The sequence below is a fragment of the Meleagris gallopavo genome, chromosome 1 (assembly GCF_905368555.1).
Source record: "Meleagris gallopavo chromosome 1, MGAL_WU_HG_1.1, whole genome shotgun sequence".
NCBI lineage: Eukaryota > Metazoa > Chordata > Aves > Galliformes > Phasianidae > Meleagris > Meleagris gallopavo.
In genome coordinates, this window is record NC_139404.1 from 22037354 (window position 1) to 22064595 (window position 27242).

The following is a 27242-nucleotide window of genomic DNA, read 5'->3' on the forward strand; positions in this document are numbered from 1 at the left end:
ACACCCTTAAGGGTTCTGATAATCATTCTGCAACATTATTATCTGATTTTTACTATTTAAAAAACTTTCTTCACAGTCTTGATATCAGTCTTTGCTTTCTTTTTCCTCTCCTTTAGGTGAAAGCTGGTTTGGGTATTAACATCATTGGAGTTGCTGTAGTTATGCTTGCAATTATGACGTGGATAGTGCCTCTATTTGATCTCTACACTTATCCAAGTTGGGCACCGAACATTTCTATTTCAAATAGCACTGGGCTGTAAACAAACAAACAAACAAAAAACAACAAAAACCCCCAACAATAACAAAAACAACAACAACAAAAAACTTGGGAATTGGCTTGAACTGTTTTTGTTTCTTTTCTTTTCCACTGACATGTGGTGAGTCAGATAAAATGCTTTTTGTCACCACAACAATAGAGAACCACATTATTGTAAATGCTGTATTTCACAGACCAGAGGACCGATGATCTGGTCTGAGTATAATCAATCAGGAAGAGTGCTAGACTTGTTAAATATCGTGAAGTATATCTAGTTGAGCTAGTCTGAATGTTTATAGCTTCATCTTATGAAGGAAACACTGGCAGTTTGCCCCCATGCTCAGGGTAGAGAAATAATGAGATTTAGATTTTATTATTTCATATATCTATCCTTATTATTATCTTTGGTGACATTTGGGTATGGTTTTGTTTTCTAGATTCAAATGTTGTTTGAAAAGGTGTTGATCATAAACAAAAGATAAAAAGATAACTTTGGGGGTTGAACTGAACATATGGTTTACAGAATAGTCAAATATGCAAAAAAAAAAAAATGGAGAAAAGCAGTGTAGCCATTAACAAAGCACTTTATCTGTTAAGCACCTTGTAATCTGGAAGGAAAATATATACTTAAGCATATATTTAATATCTATCTCCTTCCAGGATGTCATTGAAGCATGTAGTTGTACATGTTGTCTAGAATTTTCCTGGATAAACATGACTTGATAGACCAGAGTTGATCTGTATGAATGAAGACTAAATTATCATTATATTTCTCTGCTAAAAGTGGAGACATACTCTTAATGAATAAAAGCACAAGATGGAGTGCTGAAAATGTAATGCTCAATCTATCAAGCAAGACTGTAGCTCATCTTTTGCAAGAGATATAGTGGATCCCCGGCCCCTGGAGACGTTCAAGGTTATATTGGGCTGTGCTCTGAGCACCCTGATCAAGCCATAGATGTCCCTTTTGCAGGGGAGTTGGACTAGATGGCCTTTAACAGTCCCTTCCGACTCAAACAATACTGTGATTCTATGATCTACATCAGGAGGTGCATGATCTCTACAAGGCAGGTGGTAGTTTAAGTTTGCTAGAGTGTATTAATTTTAGAAAAACATGTAATAGAGTCAGAAGAACTTTGCAGTTCAAAGATATCTTTGAATAATAATGTTTTATATCACTGTTATACATTTTTTACAGTAAGGACTTTGTCACTGTTTTTTTCACCTCTTAGGAGGACCCATGGCAATTAATAAAGAGTGTTTACTTAATAGCCTGAACCAAATCTCCGTATCTCCACATATTGATTTGAGTCATCCCTTGGGGTACATCAGTGATGGATGTAAACCTTAATCTGTCTTTTACAGATAATATAAATTATCCATTTTTACTACATTTATTTTTGATAGTGCATTTTTAGGATAGAGAGATCAGTTATGAAATCTATAAGGCCAGAATACAGTGCATAGAATTATGTTTTCTATAGTTTTTTTCCATTAGCTACTAGTTGCAGATTTACTGCGATGGATTATTAGAGTAAGGAAATACTTTTTATTAATGATAATAGTTCTACATAATAATTGCTATCTGTACGTGGCACCACACTTTGTCAACCTGACTGAGGCTGCAGTTTCTTTAGGATGGCTATCTTCTTCCTTTTCCTTTTTTTTTTTTGTATTCTTTGTACGGTGTCTAGCAAAAATGGAGCTATGTCAGTGATTAGACCAATCAGGAACTATGACTATACAAATGTTAACTGATCCACTGCAGTAATGATTATGGTTACAGATATGCAACACTTGGCTAAATGACATACATAACTCAGCAGATACTATAGGAGAATGTGCATACAAATAGCTTATCCAAGACAGAGGCCTTACTTTGTCTGTGCAGAAGGAAGTGAAGCACAGAAACAAGGAGCTCTTAGATTATGTCCTTGATTCTCCAGGCACAGAGAGGAAAACCAGCTGGGAGAGTGCCCTTACTTAGAGGTTCCAGTTGTGTCAATTTCCAGATTATTCAAGAGCATTGGAACAATGCATCAGATTATTTCCAGTGGAAGGGATCTCAGACAACCATCTCCTCCAGCCTCTTGCCCAAAGCAAGATGAGCACTGAATTCGGACCATTTTGTTTGGGGATTTTTTTCGTTACAACTTGAAAATGGATGGATAGTGCACAGCTTCCCTGGGTAATGTCCTCCAGTGCTTTTCTGTCCCTTTGGTGACTTTTTTTTCTATAAACAAATGAACAAACATGTTGTATTCATTTTAGTAGACTATATTTAAATTCCTACTTTTTATTTGGGAAAGATTATGTTCTATGTGAAAAACTGTTTTTTTTATTTTTAATGAAATATGAACATAGAGGAAAGTCCTCCTTGTGGCTTTACATTTACTACTCTCATTGTGATGTGGTCTTCTATGAAAATGATGGAATTTTAATCTTGTGACAACTGTTACTCAGCAAGAGGAAATTTGTTAAATGATTATGAGCTATCCCTGTTTTTATTAATGTTCACAGCACAGAACCGACAGTTGTACCCTTAGCCTCAAATATGACATTGAGGCTCACAGAGACCCATGAATGCACTGCACAGTGAAATCCTGCTTTGATGTCAATATAGCTCTTCAAGTTGAATATCCTTATAGATGAAAATATTAATTTTGAACTATTTTCAAAAACCCTGTAGAATTTGTCAACTCTGTAAGTGACACAGTTATCAACATAAACTGAAACTGGATAATTCTCAGCTTTTCCTTTGCTGTAATTTTTGGCTTATTCAGAGGACCATAGACAATATGTTAAGAAAAGCTCATGTGAGAAACTGAATTCCCACATACTGCGGATCACAGAATTTCCCCCAATCTAAGTTTTTTTTTTTTTTTCAGAATCAGACAAAAACTGAAGTAGCGTAGTAAACAAGAAAGTAAGATTTAAATTATTTAATGAAGAACTCACTTTAAAAACTTTTCAGTACAGTTTGTGTAAGCAGTGAATGATATGCAAAGAGAGAAGGAAGGAATTTATAAAGAAAGTTAAATCTTTTTGTTGCATCATATGTGTTTATAATTTACCAAAATTAAATGCAGAGTTATACACCAACTGTCAGTGACCAGCATATAGCTGTCACAATATGACAAACTAGTGACAGAAATGAAATGAGCAAGAATTAGTTTTTACATTGTATGCTGTAGGCAGAGCAGTCATGAATAAATTAGTTGGCAGTAGTGGAAAGGTAGTCTTTCACTCGGATTTTTCTTGTTTTTCCAGAAGTGTAAGGAAAAGGTAAGACAATCTTTGAACTGAGCTGTCATTATTGCTAACTATTTTTCAACCTTTAAGAATCTGTTTTAATCAAAATTATTATCTCTGTAGCGCAGAGATTAATATTGATAGAAATTCCTCACTGGAGAGAGTGTTGAGATGGAGGAATAAGAGATGCTCAGAGTGGTTGGCTGTCTGGGTACCCAGTGGGTGGATTTGGCTCTGAGTGCAGGCACAGAGCACCGTGCTGGCTGCAAGTAGAAAAGAAGCTCTTTGTTAGTTGCTTTTAGATTCACTGCTTGGTCCAGACTTTGTCAGTGTTGCAGCAAGTGTTAGAAATTAATCTATAATTATTTTAAGCGTTGATTAATATATGATGACTATATCAACTATTTGTAAATTGCTTTGCACATAATTATCATATTAATTTATGTATTTTTCTATGTCTTAGATTAGTCTAATTAGGCTACTGTATTAGTATATAAGTAATATTTATGACTTACTATTTATTTATAGTTTCATTCCTGCTAAACTAAATGGAGCCTTTGTTATGTGCTTCATTAGGGAAGTTGTCTCTGTTCTCCTTTTCTATAGGTGTGTTTTATCTAATATAGTTTCACTTCACTTTTGGAAGATGTGTTTTTAGATCATCAGCAAGCACAGAACACACACACTTTGGAAAAAGCTTCTGCACTGTTCAGTTACTACGGACATCGGACAATCTTGCAGTGTAAACTCCCTTATGTACTTTTAAAATGAAGTACCTGGGCTTGTTTACTGTAAGGGTCTTGCTAGTTTAAAGACAAACAGCCTAGCCTGAGGCCTGACTAAGGAGCAAAGCAGCTCAGCAGCTCAGGAAAAGTGGAGTGAAAAAAAACCACCATATAACCTGGCTGCTTCTTTCAACTTTTTTTATTAGGTGTAGATACCAGTTCCCATACTAATGACAACAATCTAAAGACAGTTGTATCTTTTGTGAAGTTTGGCATGACCTAAAGGCTGCTTCCACGGTCAGCGATCCCTTACCCTTAGACAAACAGAAATCCCCTCTCCTATCCCATGTGCTAGCAGCCTGCATTTGGGAACTAGCTGCCTATGGTAACACACTGCTGCCACAGAGCTCCTTGGGGCTGGGGAAGTGCCTTGGTGGTCAGGTCTGCACAGATTTCACATTGCTGTGCCACTCTTGGTGATAAATAATAAAGTTATCAGCTTAGTTCTTTATCTGTGCAAAGTTAATTTGATTATCTCTGTTTTTTAACAATTGCCAAACTCTTCATAAGTGCTATTCCTTAATACATTTGCCTTGTGTTCTAGGAAGCTGTTGTATGTTACTGTTCTTTTGCAATGTTCAATTACTGTATGACATTTCTTTACAAGAATGATTCACTATTTTTGAAAGAAATATTTCCCAAATGCTGAACAGTCCATCATGTTTTTAGTGATAAATTAACAGGATACGAAACTGCAGTGTGTGAAAAAAGGTTGTCTTGCAATAAAAGTGCCTGAGATTTCTAAACCTTTTCTTGTTGTTGCTGTTGTTACAATATCTCAACGTCTGATAAATACTGTGCAGAAGGGTGCTTGGTGAGGATAATTTAACAAACCTCTAAAAGAATTTAAAAATGGGGAAAATCTTTTAGCGTTATTAAAGCAATTAAGATAAATTCTCCTTTCTGATAAATTCTTCTAGCAGTTTCTAAATGCTTGATCCATCATTAGAAAATCAAAAAGTGATGCACATACCTATGCAAAACAGCCCCTGGTTGCAGCAGTACTTGATTCAGTTCTTCTTGAAGTCAGAGTGTATCAATTTAGGTCAGGGTGCTGGAGCAGACCCACCAGGATGGCTGGCAGAATCACTTCTAGCCATTTCATGTATTCATTCTTTGATGAATAGCCTCAGGTTCTGCCACATCCCTGAGACAGGTGTAGAAACTTGAGTCTAAAGCTCATGTGTTGCTGTTATAAGTTCTTAAAGCTCTTCAAAGCATGAGGATAAAATACTTACCACGTGAGGACTGGAGAACCAGCAAGCTAATACAACAAAACCACCCAAAAGAAAGAATTGAGCAAAGCATGTGCCTGGAATTCTGTTCTTAGGCATCAACCCAAGAGTGCTGCAGGGCATTTTTGTGAAACCTGCTTCATTCACTTAGCGATTTCTGTCTCCATTCTCCAATATACTCTAACAAGACAGGATGCAAGAAAACTTCTCTTATGCTGAGTGGTTTGAACCCACAGTTTTTACATCCCAGAAGAGAGCCAGAAGTTACCAGACTACATGATGTATTTTCCCCCTGACAAACTGTGTAGGCAGGAAAGAAAAATTAATGAGCCCAAAAAGGATAGCTGTAAATCACTACCAAGGACACTGAGCTGTGAGGGGAATGCCTGGGTCTGGCAGCTGGCACCAGATCACTCTTCTGCCTTCTCCCACTTTTAACCCTCCAAGGAGTGGGGAGAGACCTTTGCCCCCGGCGAGTTAAGGGTTAGGGCATCTTGCTGTAGCAGAATTTTGGTCCCACGCCCCAGAGAAGATCAGAGACATAGGGACGTTCAGAGATGTCTTAATTATGAACCAATCTAAATAGATTAAGAGAATAATATTTCCAGCACTAAGCAGGCAAGCAGATTCTAGAGATTCCTTTGACCTTTGGATGCATAAACATGTTAAAAATAATAATAAAAAAACATAAAAATAAAAAAATCAAGTCCATAGCTTACATTAAAATACAGAAGTTGGACTTTTAGGACCAAAACTTCTTTATTGTAGGTGCCTTTTTAACATGTGATGCACTGGGATTTATCAGACTAAGAGGCTTGGCCTAGACCCTGCATCACTGAGATGAATTGTGCTTCACCCTGAATATATAATTCATACTATGTGATATCCATCTTCATCTGTGCACATCATGAGTGCAGCCAGCAAAGCAGACACAGAATGGCAAGCTTATGTACTAAAGCTACACAACATAAGCATTCCAAGCATGTGTAGCTAAGCCTCAAACATTTGATAGCTTTTAATATTTAGCTCAGCAGAGGTAAACAGAATAAAAGTACTTTGTTTATCATAGTACTTGCTTGAATGCATAACAAATGGCAAAAGAATGTTCCACTCTTCTAGATAACTTCTCTGAACAATTGTCCTTTGTCAGACACTGTTAATGGGGGGGGGGGGGGAGGGAGGGAGGGATTGGGAAAGGAAGAAGAGAGGGAAAGGAAGAAAAAAGAAGAGAAAAGAAGAAAAAAAAGAAGAAATGAGAAAGGAAAATTAAAAAAAAAAAAAAAAGGAAAAAAGGAGCAGGGAAGAAGTAAAGGAAGGAATGGGGAGAGACAGAGAGAGAAGAAGGTAACCTACAATTTGCAAGTTCGGAGTCTCACCTTTCAAAACTGGTAATGATCCGTGTACAAGACTGACAACTTTTGCTGACATCCTTCTTGGATTTGAAAAGTTCAGTTTGCATAATATAGAAAACCATGTGCTGGCTTGTGCTTTCTTTAGATGCTATTTTAGTGCATCAGAGGAGAAGGAAATGGGTAGGATAGATAGATAGTTCCATAATTTTCTCTGTTCACAGTGTGAAAGCAGATGGAGTTTTGCACCCATTAAGAACAATTCTTCAACTCCAGTAAGCTATTAACCCTTTCATGGTTGCACGACACAATTTCTGTGTAGCAGTTATAAAATTTGTGGCTTATGCAATATCTCACTGATAGTGTTTTTATACAAAACTCTTGAAATTCTCCAGTGTGGAACACACTTCATATAATCATAGATTATGAATAAAGTATTTTAATTAGAGTCAAACTTCTCGGTCCCTTCCTGCAGCTGCCTCAGTGTCAAGCAGTGTTGCATTTTCAGGGTGTTTTTACAGACCACATGCATAGAGCAGTTTGTATTATGCATAACGCAGACAACATCAATAAAAGACATTATATGAAGTTACTGTGAGTATGGCAGTTTTCTGCTTCTGCTGTACAGCCATGTGCAGACTAAATCACAGGAAATCTAAACCTTCTCCTTTGCTAATGGGAGATAGAAATTCCCACCTGCTCTCTGAGTCCCCTTCAGAGCTGGAGAAGTATGGGACAGCAGATTTCTATTCAGCTAAGCATCTTGTCTATAAGCTCCCTCAAACTATGTTACGATCAAAGGTAGCCAGAGCTGGCCCCTAGCCAAGCCTCTCCCAAAGACTTTAACTTGCTCTGTCACCTGGGAGCACAGCTCTTGAAAGAACTCTGGAAGCAATCTTCTGATAGTGGATACCAGTACTAGCAGTCTATAGTCCAAGGGTGTGTCCTCAACTAGATTCAACATCTTCAGCAATCTCCAGAGCGAATCTCCCATAAATACATCTTGACTCTTGACATCTGACATCTTCCTCATTGACATGACAAATGCAAAGCTATCTCTGATTTTAAACCAATGGAGTGTTGTCCTGGCAAGGAGATGGTGTTAACTTAAATTTAAAAAATACTTGAAGAAAACAATAGTAATAATTATTTCTGTTCTGCTGCGTTATGTAGGACCTTAGCAAAATTAGAAAGGTGTTTTAGGTTAGCAAAGCAAGTGAGAATAAAAAACCTTTTGAGAAACTTGTGGCAGACAACATTAATGGAGGATGTGAACTAGTTAGCAGTGGATCAGAGCTGCAGGAAATACCTTTCATTTTACTCTTAAGAATAGTTAAGCCCTTTCAGTATGATTACCCAATGCTGAGAGCCACATCCTGCAGAAGACCATTTGTAAATAAAATACATACACTTTGCCTACATAAATAAAATCACATCACTTGATTATGGTTGCAAATTATATAGAACTTTTTCCCAAGATACGTGCTCCCCTAAGATAAAACTACACATCACAGCAGGATTGTGCAATTCATTGCCAACATTATATTGCCTTCTTTCTTAATTGTGAAAATAGCTAAAGATTTATTAAAATGAGGAACTGGTTTGGTTTGGTTGTTTGTTTTCCAGGTTTTTTTTCCCGTCTGGCTACTAAGACTTCAAAGGACTGAAGCAGAGAAGATGTTTTTGTAGCTATTTATTACAACAAATATAAAAGGGAAATAATGCTTTGTAACTTTGATTATAGCCAAGACAGCATTTAGACTACATTAGCAATACTCATAAATGCAAAAAGTATCATAAAATAATTAGGTGGTTTGAATTTGGTTAACATTTTAGCATTTGCAGGTGATAATGCCACTGCTAAGCTCCGGGGGAGCCACTACCCCTAGAGATAAATGAGAAAGGAGATCTGACTTCACCTAAGTTCATCTACAGAAGCACTGAGTTATGAGAAGTTGTGTAATACAGATTCTATTTCCTGATATGTAATATAAATCTTCCTCACATAAAGTCATCACATCTCAGCTAGTCCCAGACGACATGGTGGCCAATTGATCATTGCTCTCCACACAGGTTGCTTTTTTGTCTCTTTTTGATACATAGAGCTGTCATTTTGTCCCTTATTCAGCCTTTTATTACTTTTTAATCTAACTAAGCTGTACCTATATTTTTATGGGCATAATGTCAATGGTCAGTCATGGGTAGAGAAAATTTATACAGCACAACTGTGTGTGAGTCTGATGGTCCATACTACTAACGTCATTAGGTATGGTGGCAGTAACATTTTTTGAAATTCGCTAGTCTGAAGCACCTGGGAAAACTGCCATAAACATGTGGGTAAACCCATGTACATTTAAAGCAAAGTGTAAGTACATAATTGGTAGGGAAAATCTCTCAGTAATCTGGCTGGTGGATTTTTCAACAGTTGGCCATTTTGCATTGATAAATTACCTTAGGAATTCTGTTTTTGTTTGTTTATTTGTTTGTTTGTTGTTTGTTTTTTGTTTTTTGTTGGTGAAATGTTTTTTAACCATACAGTAAATGTTTTCTAAACATTTTGCCTTTTTTTTTTTTTTTTTTTTTTTGGTCATGTTCTTCACACTTTTTGGTAAAATCACACCCCATGGGGGTGCCCACAGAGGTGGGATCTGTGTAGATACACCATAGAACCAATAACATAGGCAAATGTATCAGGTAAGTCTGGATAAGGCCCCAGCAATTCTGACTGCAATGAAATAAGTTCTTTAGGCTTCAATTTTCTGTTCATAAATGACAAAATGAAGACTTTCTGTCTTTCTTCGTTTTGGAGAAACATCTCAATCTGTTTCTGATCCAAAGACATTGACTTTAAACTTACTGCCCAGTTAAGAGGAAGTTAAGAAGTCTTCATTTTTCATTTGTTTGGCTAAATTTGCATTGCTAAATTGGGTACCCTGCACTTACCTTAACTAAATCAATCTTGTTTTTTTTTAATTGTTGCTCATTTATCAAATGAGTTCTAAACCTGTCCCCAGTGAGATCGCAACCCATACGACATTCCTCCTATTATCAAATTTTATTATAGCTTTTCCTTATATATGAACTAAATTAGAGAATAAAAAAGCTACCCCTGCCCCACCTAGAGGTTTAGGGATGCAGGGCTCAGGGACGTGAGAAATACTGGAATCCTGGCTGCCAGTGAAGACTGAGGCAAAGAACTCATTCAGTACCTCAGCCTTCTCTTCGTCTGTTGAAGCCAGTTCTCCTTTTACACTTACCAAAGGAGGTACACTCGCTTTGGCCTGTCTCTTCTGGCCAATGTACCTGTAGAATGTCTTCCTATTGTTTTTCACATCCCTCGCCGAGTTCAATTCTTCCTGCTTCTTGGCTTTCCTGATCCCACATCTGCAAGTCCAGATGGCATCCCTGTATTCTTCCCAGGTGACATGCCCTTGTTTTCCTGAGCTTGTACGCACCTTTCTTCGCCCTCAGTGTGCCCAGCAGGTCCTTACTGAGCCACATCGGTTTCCTACCTCCTCTGCCTGCTTTCTTATTCAGAGGGATGGAGAGTTCTTGTGCTCTCAGGAAGGCATCCTTGAAGATTAGCCAGCTCTCCTCAACATCTTTGTCTTTAAGGACAGCATCCAAGAGGATCTTGGCCAACAGTCCATTGAACAGCTTAAAGTTCGCTATTCCAAAGTTCAGGGTCCTGACCCCACTCTTTGCCAGGCCCACATTCTTCAAGATCATGAACTTGACCAGGGTGTGGTCACTGCAGCCCAGGCTGCCTCCAACCTTATCGCCTTTAATGATTTCCTCCACATTGATGAGCAGCAGGTCCAGCAACCATGGATACATGTTGCCAAATTTATAGCAAGCAACCACTGCTTTATGAGTGCCCACACCATACTCTTTTCTCGTAGGTCACAACCCCCTAAATTTGGGGAGGATTTATTGGAACCAAAGCCTTTCCAAAACCAAGATATAATCTTTCATTGCTTCTCAACCACTCACAGCCACTGAGTGTTCACAGAAGGAAATTTACTTCTTTGACATGGCTTGCTCTTGACAAATTAGTGCTGGCTGTTTCTTATCAAGTTATTATACTCTAGATATTTAACACTGATTATTTAATTATATGTTTTGGTAGTTTGTGGATATCAGAGTGAATTAGGAATAGTAGATTGATCTTTCTTTACTCCTGCTAGATCTCATCAACTGCTATAAGGTCTCACAAACAAGTAGTAATTATTCAGAAATTGTTTCATGTAAATTCCATAAGTACTTAAAAGGGCAAATTTAATCGCTTGTCACTGATCTGAGCACATCCTATCTATCTAAATATTATTTCAATCATTCTTTAATCCTTAATAATTTCAGTCTATTGAGCATCATTCACAATTGGCCTTTCGCATTGAAATTAAAACAAAAGTAAAATGACTGAAAATTTCATCTCCTCAGTGTCATCGCTAATTGCTCCTCTTTCCGTGTGACTATGTCCCATGCTTTCTTTAGACTCCTTCCAATGTATTAAACAATTTTTTGTCTTATGTGCTTTGCTACTCATAATGCATTTTGAATATTGGTTGGGAAATATTTGGAGTAGGCAGGTGCGAGTAAGCAGGTAGCTAACAGTGAGTAGTCCAAGCCCATGGCTTCTGCTTACCTTGATGGCTCTGTGCATGTCAGACAGAAGAATTGTGGAATTATCAGAGATCTAAACTCCTGGACCCTAACATTGCAAAAGCCAAGGGAGTCCTAACCCATAAGGAAATATTGTACTTAGGTCCCATGTAAGAGCTTCAAGTGCATACAGCCATGAAATGGATGTGATTTGTCACCAATTTTTCAAAGGAAACAGGAGATACTTCAGCTCAGTTTACCTGAAAATAGAAATTTCACTCTCTAAAGTTTAGGGAGTCTTTTTCTATATTTTACATGAAGTTCTACCCATTCTACTTAGTTTGGTTTTGTTTCTTTTTACTTCACATATAGCAACTATAGTGCTTGAGCTATAGCTTTGAGAGTTCCTTCCTCATTGGGACAACAATGCTAAAGAAATTTTGCTAAAAAGAAAATAGAAGAAACATTCTCAGAATGATGCTACACATAGATGGGCTTTTCCCCATTTCATGTTTTTCTTCAGAATCTACACAATTTTCTAATTAATTATTTGAGAGCACGTTGGAAGTTCTTTAAAGCAGGTGAGCAAAAACATATGTTCTGGTTTTAGCTGGGACAGAGTTGATTTTTCCTTCATCGTGTCTGGTACTATGCTATGTTGTGGCTTCAGGAGAAAAACAATGTTGATAACATAACCAACGTTGGTGAGCAGGACTGCATATATCCAGGGACATTTCAGCTTCTGGTACTGTCCTGACTGGGGGTTGTGGGGGCACAAGGAGCTGAGTGGGTCAGAACCAGGACAGCTGACCTAAACTTGTCAAAGGGCTATTCCATACCATATGACATCATGCCAAAAAAAACACTTGAAAAATGGTGTGGAGTTGGCCAGGCAAGCAGCTGCTGCTCAGGGACTGGCTGGGTATTGGTCAATATGTGGTGAGCAATTGCTTCTGCATCACCTGTTCATTACTATTATCTCATTTTCCCCTTCCTTTTCTATCTTAGAAAATAGTTTTTATCTCAGCCCTCTAGTTCTAGTTGTTGTTATTTTTTTTCCCCTTTCTATACTCTGGCCCTCCCCACTGGGAGAGGGGGGTGAGTGAATAACTGTGAGGTGCTAAGCTGCCTGCCAGGTTAAACCAGAACAACTTAAAAGTAATATAGAAGCAGGAGAGCAACAATTTTGTCTATTGTATTTTTGAGGAGTTGCAACATTCATCCATGCTTTGCTGGCTTTGTGGAACCCTGATGAAGTGCCCCCGATAAGCAACCAATGGCATCTAAATAATTTAAGGGAACATTCACAGCATTATGATGACTACTAACCCATATGAAGAATAAAGGTCAGTAAACCTATTAGGGTTCTTGTGCTTTGCCTTGCTTATATTTCCAATTCTGTTAGATCATTTCCCTTTTATTTTTAAGAAAGGTTGTACAATTTGACCTTGAATTGATTAATGGCTTACACCTTTGATTGTACTGCAAGCAGCAGTTACAAAAACACAAGAAAGATGAGACTACACAAACACTGACAAACTTTTTTAGTTCAGTTTTAATTAGCATTTCTTCAGATAACTCTGGTCCAGTAGACTACGCAACATCACATAATCAGCTATAATTGTATTCACATCAGGAATTGTTTAACAGGTTTGTGACCCATTAATAAATTAAATTCATTTAGCAACATGGCACTCATCGCCCAACTTTCACTGAAAGCATTCAATTGCAGGAGTTCAGTGTACTGGCTAAAAGGTAAGAGGCACAGACTTCCCTTCATTGTTTTGATACTGCCTCATGCTAACCACAAACTCAGCCTTCCTGTGTCATTTGTTTTCAGTCTGTATCAATGCTATTGAAAATAACAGGAAAAAAAGCCACTTTCTTCTCTGAAGATTGCTAGCAGTGAAAATAAATTGCTCAATATTACTAGATTAGAATTAATATTTCTCTTGGATCAAGGACAAAAGTCAAAGAAAATTGAGATTTATGAACCTCATAATAAGGTACGTGGTATGTTGAAAATTTCTCTCCATCTTTTTGTGAAATCTGAATGCAAAATATAAATTCTCCCCTGTTTGGGTAATACAGTGTGGTGCATCACACCATTGTCCAGCTTTAAGAGCATCCAACTTCAGGGTGGAATGTGGAAGCTTTTCAGAAGTACACAATAGATGAACAAAACCTCAAATCTCCTTTTAGCACCTAAAATAAGAAATTATGTGAGCTTCTCTGCTGACTGCCTTTCCTAGCTAGTTCATTTTGCAACCTAATATTTTCTTCATAAAAACAAACCTGTCCTCTGTACTATCTCACTTTCTTTATTTCAAAGGCAATGTTCATACACATGCACAAAGAAAGAAGCAATTGTCCAGACATCCCTCCAGAGGCTGGTTTGGCGTTTGACCCATCTTTTTCAAATGTCTGCAAGACTGGAGTGCTACATTATACACAAATACCATACAGTTCCTAATTCCCAATTTCCAATATTCATAATAACAACTAATTTGGTCATCACTACTTTTCCATTCATGTGACCCCCAGCCGTGCCAGCTGGTATCAGGACAAACCCCCATACACAGAATTGCTAGCATGTGGAGATTAAAAAAGAGTTATGACTTACTGAAGATACTGTCCTCCTGAAACAACTCTTGAAGGCATGGTACCAAATGAAATTGGCCATTGAAAAAATAATCATCCAAAAAGATCTCAGAAGTGACCAACTAGAAGACTGTTGTAAATAAATGCAGTTTATCCGCAGAATCCAGTTTAAATGAATAGTTTCATTTTGTAACAAAACAGTGACTTGTGTACCAGAAAGGATGATTGCTTTCTGAGAATTTAAGCTTGTGCTGCTTGATCAGCATCTGAATGGAAGTGCTGTTAAGGTGACTTACAGAATTTAAGGCTAAAAGGTGATTTCTAGTAAATATGTCTCACCTGCCCTCACAGATTTTGGAGATCGGAGTTTATACTTTAGTGCACGTAATGCTTGCAACACTTATCAATCATGAGAAAGGCATGGCTCTTTCACTGTTCTGTAAAGATAAAGGAAGATCTTGTAAATCATGAGTTTTGCAGGACATAAATTCAAATGCTGCAACAAGATGCATTTTTGTTGTTATTCTATCTTTTGTATTGAAGCTGGAAGAGCAAAATATCCTTTTGCTAAAAAAGAAAAAGTTGGGGGAGGAAAAGCAACTGCTGGCATTTGTGGTAAGTAAATGACAGATATGAAAGTCTAATAATACGTTCATAACAAGGTGAAAGAATTAAACATGTATTCACAGACAGAATCTCCAGGAATCCTAATTTGACAAGATGTGGCTATATTTCAGCAAGAACAGCAAGGAGAAATTGACAACTCAGAAATGCGCATTAGCCCTCCATTTTATGCTGTTCTCTTTATCAAATACAGATTCAAAAGAAGCGAATTATTATTTATCGTGATTTTAAACTGTAAACAATTCTGCTAAATATTCTTAGCACTAAGGAGAAAAAAGAAAAAAAAGGAATATTCTAAGTGTATCTTCAACACATACAAAATAATGCCTTTAAATCAACTGCATGTAGGTGTCTTTAAGAAGCAGCAGGTTCATATTTGTTGAAAAGCTTTTCAAAATGCTTATCACTGAATTATTCCAGTATGATGCTGGGTACTATGGCTTGAAACCAGGGCATCATGTCCTTAAAATTAAGCCATGTGTAAGTGCTTTACTGGACAGCTGCCAATGATACCAGACAAGATAAAGTCTATTGAGCTTTTAGTGCTGCAGTTGTACCATTCAAGTTTACAGATAACATAAATTAGACATACTCAAGAGTAACTTAATTTTTTCATCGTATTTGAGAACCTATCCAAGTGTTTTCCTCACAATTTATAATGAATAGATTTACTTTGAAGAGCATTATATTTGTTCCTTTAAAACTGTTCTGTAGGAGAGCCAACTGCCAGACAGGCTTTTTTTTAAAAAAAGCCACTCAACAGGTAACTGTAAAATGGTATGTTCTCTTTCAGTAGTATTGGTAACATTTTAAAACTCCAAGACTATATCAATCAGTTGTGTTCCCTTTCCACACAGTCACAGAGACTGCAGCCACATAAGTATGGGGGAAAATGAGTTAATGCATTTTCAAAACTTACATAAAATTATGTCCAGAGGCACTAGTTCTCCTCTTTTCCCATTTCTTCTATTCCCTGTCTCTCATGTGTGTTTTGATCTTGCTTCTGCTCTTCGCCAGCCTCTGGGCTGCTTACACACTTATTACAAATAATATGCTTAATAATAAGAAACAATAACACCCCATCCTGAATTAATATGTAAATATTTAATTATCTGGAGCCATAGGCAGATATACCCTGCTGAGTGTTTCTCTCCCTCCAACCACTACATTTCATAGTAGGGATTTCAGGAAAGAAATTTGAAATAAAGAGGGGAATTCATGTAAAATCATGAAATATCCCCCAAAGGTGTATTCTTGCAGATTCAAACTGGAGGCTAGGGTGGCACTTCTTTTCAGCTGAATTTCAAAGAGAAACAAATGGCTCTGCACACGCACATTACATTTTAAAAATTTCAAAGTCCAGAATCCTTCCCATTAGAAAACTCAGAAAAGTGGCTAATGTTTGCCAAGGAGCATTTTCCACATGATTTCATAAATACTGTGGATGTTTTTTAAAGAAAAAATCAATATCTGTGGGAATAGACTATTGGGAACTCCTCTCCAAGCTCTGTTAGACATCAGTAATGAGTGATGTAATTAAAGGGGCACTCCTCCAGTATCCAGGCTCCCACAGGCACCTCACTTAGCCTCAGAGACAACAGCACTCAGCTTCAGCTCCATACACCTCCTCAACCTCCAAAGCCATTCATTTTTTGCTCCACATTCCCTGTATAGCAGTACCAGGGCTCTTTTTCCTTTCCCCTTTTTGTTCTGTCTGCACACTTTGAGAGCAGAGCTCGACATATCCTCTTCTCCCCTCATCATGGCCCTACAGGGTCTGAACTTCCTCCTGCAGCCCTCAGCAGCAAGGAGCATTATCTCTGAGCTGCTGTTGATACAATGCAGTGAAAGATCACACATTTGAGTACGTGCTTAGATAACCATGGTGTGGCCCTGCTTTGCAGTTGCAGTTGTGATGTCTCCAGGTTCCTACCTGAGCTTTCAATCACAAAGAAATTAATCAAGAACAGTCCATCCATATGAAAATAAGCATTATCCCTGCCATGCAGCAAGGAACCATGCTGTCTGCAATATAGCAATCAGTTGAATTGTCTCTTCCATTGCAAAGTAAAACTGCCTGAAGGCAGGTTTATTTCATCTAATTTTTTTTTCATGTCTTCACGTAAAATTATATAGACAGACTACAAGCATGCTGTTAGTTTCAGCTGACTTGATTAAGAAGAGTTTTGTAGTTGCTTTCGAACACTGTCTCCTTCTTTTCATGTGCAAGGTAAATACATCCCCTTGAAAGCCATGGTCACTGTTCAAAGGAAATAAAAATGTAAGGTTCATCAATCAAAATTACAGGCTGAAGTAGGAGCTGAGATATTTCAAAGTCTTGTTTTGAAAATGAGTGAAGATTTTCTCTGCACTAAATTCTTCTCACTACATTTCAGCCAGCTACAGTGTAGGTGTTACAACTAATTCACTTGCCAGGTGAATTAGAAAGCATTTCAGAAAGGCAGAGAAGGAAGGTTCCCCAGAAGGTTCATTTGACCTTGCAGCTTCAACCTTCTGAAATGGCTCCTTCCAGAGGAAAGGGGGAGAGACTGGCAAAAGGATGGTTCAGCTTATCTAGCAGCAAGATGGCCGAAGGTTTAGCCTGCTTCAAAATAGTGCACCGAGTTATTTATTACAAAGAACCAAGAAACATCAGCTCATTAAACCTGGTGGCAAATGTCATGGACCCAAAGTTTCCCTCAGGGACCAGTAGGTTGCAGAGGTTGTGCAGACAATGACCCATCAGTACTGACAGTCATGGCTGTGGTCTGGGAGCAAGTATGAATAGCCTGATAGCTACTGGTTATTAACTTCTCCTTTTTTGGCTATAAATACTCTCCTGGCAATTCTGCAGTGATATAGAGCTTATCACTCAGTCTTTATGCTTCTCTTTCTGCAATTCCTTTAGGGCATTTTGCAGTTGAAGACAGATAGGAGAAGCAACTGTCAGTCAGTAATCTATGGCGATTTTCAAAGAGCCTAGGCTCCTGAAGTGATCATTGTCATCTGGTTCAAATTGCGAAGATCTTCAGGGTGTTCTATCAGTGCCTGAATTGTGCAAGTTTATGGAAAAAAAAGCCTAGGATATTTTCTCTTCTGCTCAGTAAAAGAGAATTTCTCCCTGCATGTTAACTTGAAACAAAACAAAACCAAAACAAACAAACAAAAAAGAAAACACTCATTAATTTTGTTTGTGTGAGCAAGACATCAAAATCTAAAGTGTTGTCATTAGCCTTTTCAATCTGGTCTCTGTCACTGTGGAGAGAAAACACAGACCATGTACAGCCTCATGCAGCTCTTGTGGTCCAAACTTGTTCTGAACAGTTCCATCAGTTTTGATTCACGAAAGCAACTCAACAAAATGAAGGTATTTATGACTGATTTTTCAGTGTTTCATCCTAACTCACATTTATTTTCTCAGAAATAACTTTTCAAACTATAATGAGCCCACTCAAAGGCACTAATAGAAACAAACAAAAAAAGTTGAAAGAACTTTTGATTCATCTGACTTCATTGTACTTCTCTAACATTCACTACGCAATTTTTTATTCACATATAACCATGAATTGCATACCTGTCAGCTGAAAAACTCTTAATAAATGGAAGTGACACAAAGACAGAAAGTCTGAGATTAGCTGACCAGTTCTTTTCTCCACAGAACTCAGAGCCCTAATTTTAAGTCATATCATATCAATTTGCTTTTCTTTCACCAATTATTTTTAGTCTCAGCCCTTTCAGATTGGCATACATGGATATAGAACAAGGCAGGTGCATGAACTCCCTCCTTTTCATTTCTCAGTGCTTCATCTGAGTATTTGCCAGTGGAGAAAGCAACAGCCAACAATGAGATTTCAGTGAAGGATTTTGCAGTGTTTGCTGTGGAAAGATATTTGTGTGATTAATAATGGTTGTTGGAAGTACATGATATGATTCAGCCTCTGTGTTCAGAAGACTGGCTCTGAGAAAGAAGAAAAACTCATCATACAAGAGGAGAAAAAGTATTTATGAAAAATTATTAGAAATGATTTCAAGTAATCTCCTTGCTGTCTTGCTTGGCTACGTGATTGCTACAGCTATGGCGCAAGGAAAATTGGCCTGATTTGGGCTGAAAAAAATGAATTGATACCTCAAAACAAGACTCCTGAGCTGGTCACTTCTGCTTCTTATACGCCAGGCAATTTAAATGATTTGTGAAAGGTATAATTGCTCTAAATGCAATGTGCCTGGCATAAAAAGAAAGACAAAACCTCATTGCATAAGTGTGAAAATGGGTACAAATGCAGACCTAACTGAAAAAAACCGAACACCCACCAACAACAAAATAGAGATGCTGTCTTTCAATTATCTTGGATCAATAAGTGAGTCTGACTATACACTACAAAATAGGTATTCCTTGGCATTCTGTAATACAGCAATTTCTGTTTGCTTTTCCTTTGGTAATAGGACTTATCTAGTGAAAGCTAGGGATGAACATATTCAATTAGTCTCCTGAAATATAGTGTCATTGTTTCTTTCTCTTACCTTTTTATCCATGGACATTTTCCCAGTCATTTTTAGTTACTGCCTCCTGTGTGCTTGTGTAGCAGACATGCTGACTCCTTAATTAAAATTGCATGCCAGGAAGTAAGTAACTGCCAGCTGAATGCTTGCCTCCTACTGTTGCATTCTGTCAGCTCAGGGATGGTTTTCTTTCTCCTCTCCCCTTTTTATTTTTTTAAAGAAATGTCATTTGCTGTTTCTGAAAGAAAATCTTGGAAACTCTGGAAAATGCACTTAATCTGGTTACAAAATCTAGAAAATTATTTTGGTGACATGCTTTTTTATGATTATTAAAAAAGAAAAGAAAAGCATGACCACATGAATAACTCCAAACTCACACCATTTGATAATTTGGGATAATAATAATAATAATAATAAAAAAACAACTGCGGACAATCCAGGATGGCTTATGTTGCAGATTAGTACTTGAGCAGGAACATACATACCTGTACACACTCCCAGACTTACGCAAGCATCTCCCACTTGTAATGTGGGACAAGGCAGCTGATCCCGAAGAGCACATAGATGTGGACAATGTGTCCCCACAAAGCAAGCAGCCTTGCATGTTAGCAACATCTCTGCAGACTGCTGGCAAAGTGACAGTGGCTGAGAGGCATGCAGGAGGTTGGGTGCCCTGTGCTAGTAATCTTTTGGAGGCTGCTCCTTCAAAGTGCTGCACGTGGAGCTTCATCTAGGAGGTCTTCCTTTGAAAAAACATCAAACAACCTTTGCCCTGAAGAAAAGATGAGATGGAGAGTTAGAAGCCATTTCTAGAGTAGAATCACAAAATCACAGAATTGTAGGGGTTGGAACTGTGGAGATCATCTAAATCTGCTAAAGCAGGATCCCTAAAGCAGGTCAGACAGGAAAGCATTCAGGCAGGTTTTGAATATCTCCAGAGAAGGAGACCCCACAACCTCTGTGGGCAGCCTGTGCCAGTGCTTTGTCACTGTTTTTTCTCATGTTCAGCTGGAACATCTTCTGTTCCAGTTTGTACCCGCTGCCTTTTGTCCTATCACTGGGCACTACTGAAGAGATCTTGGCCTCATCCACTTGACTCCCATCCTTCAGATATTTATAAGCACGATAAGATCCTATCTCAACTTTCTCTTCTGCAGGCTGAGCAGTCGCAGGTCTCTCAAATGGAGATGCTCCAAGCACCTCATCATTTTTGGGGCCCTCTGCTGGACTTCCTTTAGAACTTCCCTGTCTTTCTTGAACTGAGGAACCCTGAACTGCACACAGCACTCCAAATGTGACCTCACCAGGGCAGAGTAGGAGGATGACCTCCCTTGACTTGCTGGCCATGTTTCTTTTTAACGCACCCCAGGATACCATTGGAAGATGGACGACACAATTATTAGAGCCAGAATTAGGCTCCTCAAGGCCTTGGATAGAGGCCAAGATATACTCTTCTCTGTTTACACCACAATTTGTTAATTTTCACCATTGCTTCCCATGATGTCAGGCTCAGTTAGCTGCACTTGCTATTTATTGAAGACTAGGAATGAACAGAAACCTCCAAAAGAAAGGCAAATAAAAAGTGTTTGGTCTTGTCCTTCTAGTTCTACCTTTCTTTATATTCATCATGTGAATGTAAACTCACTATTCCAAACCTTTCCAGGTATGTAGAGGGGTTTGAAACAGGATTGTTTGTTAGCCCTAATAATCCATTTCCTGTTGGCTGCCTGGGAGTCTGAAAATTCATCCTCCATTCCAGCACAGACCAAGACCCGGTGTACACACCAGAGTGCTTAAACACTTCCACTCCTTAGCTCCCAGTATTTATTCAGGCTCATCTCACTGCTTTGAGAAGAAATTGTGTTGTCAGTACAGTAAAAATAAGCATCTGCTTCACAGTGCCTTTGCAACAGCTTGTGCAATTCTGCATTGACAATCATTATTGAACACCACTGATGTTGAAAAAGACAAATAATGAAAACTGTCAACTTGGAGGTAACTTCTGATCTATCCCCAAGAACAGAGCTCCTGCACAGCCAGAGGCCTCAAACAGTTTGTTGTTCACATGCATGCTGTGCTGCATAGCTTCCAGGAAGAGACAGCAGCTTAGCAGCTGTGATGGCTGGCTACTTTTGACTACTTCATCATTTTGTATTTTCAAGTGATGGGTTTTTTTTTGTTTGTTCATTTGTGTTTTGTTGTTGTTGTTGTTTTTTATAATTTCCTTTTTTTTTTTTTTTTTTTTTTTTTTCTCTTACAGAATAAAATATTGGCCCCAGGAAACTCAATAGAAGAGTTCTCATTGATTTTACCTAAGCTAGAATGTCAACTTAATGTTGGAAAATGTGTAAGCAAAACAAAGATTTCAAAAAGAAGTAACATCCTCTATAACAACAGCTGACATAGATAGTAAAAACAGGTAACCTTTTGGGTGCACAAGCACTGCAGTTCACTTTGCATTAGGTTAAATATTTGCCTGAAGCTAAAATATACATGAAAATAAGCTGAACCTGGTAGGGCAAATATTTTAACTAATCCCCAAATTAATCATCTTTTTCAGAAACAATACTGAAAATACTCTCATCTCGGGCTTCCATTTTAGGTTGAAACTCATAAAGCACAAAGCTTCACCACAACCAAAATACTGGAAAGAAAAGTTAATAAAATAAAGACTAAAAATAACATTCTGATTTGCTTTAGGTTATTTTCTCTGCCATCACAGAGCAAATTGAAAACCAGCTAAGAGTAAATCTTCATGTAGATAAGGTAAAGTAGTCTCCCATGCTCCAGTGTGCATTTTAGATCTAATTTTCCATATTCCTTGCAAGCAGTTAGGAGCAAAGACCATGAGTTCAGATGGCTGGCTAGATTCAAACTTTCTTGAGTTTGAATTCCAGTGAGGAGAATAGGAGCAGAGAAAAATATGGATAAAGGCAGGATATAATTTTAAACAAAACTTCTTAAAACCAGGCACGGCTGCTAGGTAACAAAAACATACTTAACCTTTTCTAATGATTAACAAAACTCAAAATTCACAGGAATCAAATAGCAAAGGAGTTTTGCAGACATTCCTTTCTTTCAGGGGAGTTTTCCAGGCTGCTTGCAGTTTTTACTCTTCTAAAATTTGCAAGGAGAAAAGGGGGGAAATTATCCAGATTACTGAAAGAAAAGGAGATGTTATTCCCATGAAATACTAACAAGCGTTATTTGTCTCTCAAAGTGTTCTTTTTCCTGAATGATCCTCCCACTGAAATGAGATCTGTGTGTGAAGGTAGCTAGCTTTAGGGTAGAGGCCTAGTTTTGCAAAGTTTATTTCACTTACTGAGAAGACACTGTGTTTAACCTTTGCCTTGACTCTTAAGATGGTGAGAGTCTTCAAAGAATATATTTCCAGTCAGGTCTTCATCCTTTTTCTCTCAGCATAATCACATACATTAAACACTTTATTATTTCTGCTCTTGAAAGTTTCCTATTGCATGTGCTAAAGTTAAACAGAGCCTATCTCATCTTCCTATCTCTAGCTTCATTTGCAAAGCCTTTATCAGTGTATTTTATTAAATTTCTTGCGTAATTCCTACGGAGTAGTATATAAGAGAACAAATTCACTTCCCTTTAAGGGTCAAGCTTTTAGATAACCCAAGGTTGTACAAGTGAAAAACACATTCCAGGTCTTTTTTGAATATTCATGAGACTTTAGTTCAATACAATATTATCAATGCCTCAAATACATATTACTTCCCAAGTGGTTTCCTTCTATAAAAATCTCAGGAAATCAGAGTCTTTATAAGACAATCTGTCTTCTTGCCTATCTGAAGAAGCCTAGACAGATTAGTTCAGATTTATCCTTTATTTATGGCTCCTATTAAGTCTGCTGTTGTCGTATGTATCTGCCTATTTAAGTAGGGGAGAAGTAGCAACCTGCAGCTAATGATTTTGTGTGCGATTTATCGTAAGATCCTTGATCTCTGTGCATTTCCACTGTGAGATTAAAAATGAACCAATATCTAAAAACCCTGCAGAGTCAATTGGAATGATATGTTTTGATCAATACAAACTAATAAACACAAATACAATCATCATTATGCCAAAGACTTTGAAGTTGTCAAATATTTTTCCTTAGCTTGCATAGGATTTTTTTTATATCACAAATGTCATTTTTAAGATGAAAAACTACTTTCCTTAAAAAGTTGAAAGAGTTGCCCCATCCCTGGAAGTATTGAAAGCCAACCTGTATGGGGCTCTGAGAAACTGAGACTATTAGAAGGTGTTCCTGCCTATCGCAGGACGGTTGGAAATAGACGATCTTTAACGCCCTTTCCAAATCAAAGCATTTGATGACTCTTTTAAAAGTTTGGCAGTAGTTTTTCTCAAAAATAAGCTAAAGAACTAAGATATGAAGAATAGGACTACCTGATAGATCACTAACATGTTGACAATTTAATTCTTAATACATTCTAAATTGAAAAGCTCCACTGAACAGTGACTTAAGCTACTCATGGAATAAAACTAGAGACTTCTCCATTTATCCTTAGATAACCCTTAGAAGACCTAGAAGGCACTGTGTATCAGAGACCTAGCTGTAAAGGGTTTTTTATTATGTTCAGTAGGAGTAAAGTTCATTTCACTGATATGTGATATCGCTAAGTTAGATTCTTAAGCCTAAGTTGATGTTGTGCTCCATTTCAAACCTCCTCATATTGACAGCTCATCAGGTTTGTACTAGAGATATATTTCTGAACAAGCTCAATTGCTCTGTTTGCACATTTGCTATCATCAATAGATGATAGTTGAGGTAGCCTAGAAAACCTAGCTTAGAATGAGAGATCTAAGTTTTGAGCACTTAAAAACAATTGATTTCTCAATCTTTTTTTTTTTGTTTTATTTTGAGAATTGGTCAAAATGATGATGTCATGTCTCAGATTACCACGATGTTTCAAAATGTCTCTCCTTCATATACATACTTTAGCCGTGGTACTGTGTAAATACAGCAATGCTTGCTGCCTACTCATCTCTGAAGAAATTAGTAGATCTTCATATAGCTTTAGTTATGATTAATAAAAAATGCAAGACTTTTATTAGAAATTTTATTTATTTCCACTGTAAGCAAACGGAAAGTGCCCCAGAATTATGGATGGTATCTTAAAAGTTTTGAATTTATTGCATTACTTTGCTCTTCCTAAAACCATTAAACACCAAATTGATTTTAAATGCCAAGATCTAAAATTAAAAAAAGAGAGTTATGGTATTGATTCCTTTTTCCTCCAAATATTTTTGGAGTTTCAGAATTACAAAGCAGAACTGAAACAGGTAAATACAATCTCCTTACTGATATTTACAGTTAAGAACTCATATGAAACAGAAGACAAAATCAGCCGCATCCTGACTGGATTAAAAAGGTAGACAGAATCATTAAGGCTGACAAAATTAAGTTGCAGATTCTGCTACAAACAATACAAGCTATTTTTTTTTAAGTTTTTCTTCTGCTTGGAGAGATTTTATTAAACTAGGTGATGGCACTGGAAAATGAAGGATGTGGGACATGTTGGTCTGTAAGTACTTCAGAAATAAGATTTCAAACGTTTGAAAACCATAAAAGACAACAACTGGAGAAAAACTTCAGGATGCTACAAATTAATGTAGAATAAGTCAACAGCTTTGAAAAGCATCTTGCAAGATATTCTGTAAGAAAATTATCAGTGCTGTGGCTGAAGTTGCCATCAAAAAGACATGGTTAATCATATAAACTACATAAAGCATGACTCTCCTTATTCTGTTAATCTATAAGGAATGCATAGAAATGCTAACCAGTCTATACTTTTAAACATATAATTTAAAAACAATTTAAAAACACATTCAAAATATAGTTACTTATATTTTCAACTGATATGTACCATGCAAAGTAAGTTGATGGGTGGCTAACATGACACCAGAAAGTGTCCTGGAGCTCTCTTGTTCTCTTTCTATGACACGCACAACATTTATGAGTCAGAACTCCAACTCATTGGTCTACTTTATTTCTTCCATGTTTAAGCATTGCACCCCATTTTCCCTTTTGGACAGCCTCCCATGTGTATACATACACATCTTGTTGATGAAGTAATTGTCTTTCAATGAATTTACATTTTCAAAGAGACAGTAACAATTAACATAAAGAGGAACTAGAGACCTACATATTTTTTTTAAACAAGCTCCTTGCTTTCTATTGCAGCATCTTTGCAGGAAGGGGAATTCCCTGCTCTAGTACAATTCACAAGGTCTAGTTCTTCAGATATGCTCAGAATTCAAATAATAGGACAATGTACAGGTGAAACAGACTCATATTCTTAGAAACAGTTAACAAAAAGCTTATTTTTCAATATTCTCTCTTTGAAATTTTGCATCAGCTACCTACGTTCCTCATTAAAAGATAAATTTGTTTTCAAGAACTCTTGTCAGAACTGGAGACAGTATACAAAAGCAGGAACATCTTCTATTTATTATTTTTATTATATTTATTTTAATTACAGTTATACCAAAATTCACATAAGTGTCTATACCAAGAGCAGCTCTCCCATGATGGGACATTTCCTTTAAAATCTGATTTAATTGCCAAAGCTCTGTGGCTACTGGGCAGCTCAAACAGAGGCCAAAGAGGGACAGAGAGGCTGATTTAATCATCTGCATGTCAGAATAGAAAATGAGCTCTCAGTTCTTTAACCATTAGCATTTCAAAGAGAGTGTGACAGGCATATGTAATTTTGAAAAATAATAATTCTGTTTCTTCCCAGATGCAGAATCCAGCTGTTTGAAACTAGGACTGAAAGAAAAGCAGAGTGTATCACATACAATCCAATCAGGCTGACACCTCTGATCTCCATTTAAAGGCTACATGTGACAAAAATGTTTGAAATTCTATACGATTTTTTCCTATTTTATCTATTTGAACAGCAATAATTCAAAAGAATATGACAAAGCAAAAAAAAAAACCAAAAACCCACAGAGGTTAAGTATGAAATACAAAAATAATAATAATTAAAAAAACCCTGCAGACTAGTGTTAAAATACCATAAAGCACAGTTTATTATTTAGGATCAGATGATCCAAGGTGAGCTACAACTGAATCTAAACTTCACCAGGACCTTCTGCTTTGACTCTCAAAGTTCTCTTGCCATTGGCTTCTAACCTTAATCTGCTGGAGACTGCACTCACTTGTCTGCACCAAGTCCTACAAAAGGCATCACCATTATCTCTCAGCTTCACAGTGAACAGAGAGGTGACAGGAGGTGACAGTGGTTGGTACGGTTGACTTCTGGCAAGGGTTGTCATCCAGAAAGCAAGATTATGATTAAGAAATTCAAAGAATTCAAAACTTTATGCACCAGAAGAGTGCTGCTGACATCAGGCTATAGAAATACTCCACATTGATGCAGGCATGAGAAGACCCAGCTCACACTTCTGCTAAGTAGAAACAGGAATTCAAATACTACTGCCTATGCTCATTCCTCTATTGATTAGCTCTGAGCACTGCCCTTGTAAAAGATGTTTTTGTAGACCATTCTTCTAAGACAACTAAATGTCTCATCAGTGCACTCACCAATGAATCGTCTTTAAAAAAGAACATCACTATTTTCTTTGACTCTATGACAAGGAATCTACTGGCCTAAGTTGACTCCCCTGAGTATTCTAATGGAGTTGGTTTCTAATTTGATAGCATTGCAATATTTGATTTGTCAGAGTATAGACAGCTTCTTTGCAACTCAATCTTAATGCACAAGGCCCTCAAAAGAATCCTGCAGAGTGGAGGTGAAAATGTATTCCCTGTGGCTATAAAGGAGCTTAGTTTTTTGTGAGTGTGTAAATATGCCCTTTGGCTTTTAAGAATGCCTCCACAGGATAGAATTTGTATGCAGCTCTCTGATAAAAATCAAAGGGTATTTCAAGGAAAAAAGTTTCATTTCTAAATTGAATGCATGAAAAATTTGTTCATTCATTGACAGAAAGGCTACTGTGTGATCTATGCTTGTTGTTTACTTCTGTAATTGCCACATCATTAATTGTT

General features: G+C 37.3%; 1 protein-coding gene and 1 long non-coding RNA gene across 3 annotated transcripts in view; both read left to right on the forward strand.

The window, feature by feature from the left end:
- Window positions 1–5039, forward strand: part of SLC13A1 (solute carrier family 13 member 1) — a 29029-nt gene extending 23990 nt beyond the window's left edge. For both annotated transcript variants that reach the window (XM_010706336.3, XM_010706344.3), the window contains exon 15: window positions 117–5039. In XM_010706336.3, coding sequence (XP_010704638.1) covers window positions 117–260 — 144 coding nt within the window. In that variant the 3' untranslated portion in view covers window positions 261–5039. The remainder of the gene's footprint in view (window positions 1–116) is intronic.
- A 16891-nt stretch (window positions 5040–21930) lies between these two features.
- The window catches only part of LOC104909466 (uncharacterized), a 33164-nt gene continuing 27852 nt past the window's right edge, over window positions 21931–27242 (forward strand). The window contains exon 1 of the long non-coding RNA XR_014881778.1: window positions 21931–21970. This is a non-coding gene — a long non-coding RNA (uncharacterized LOC104909466). The remainder of the gene's footprint in view (window positions 21971–27242) is intronic.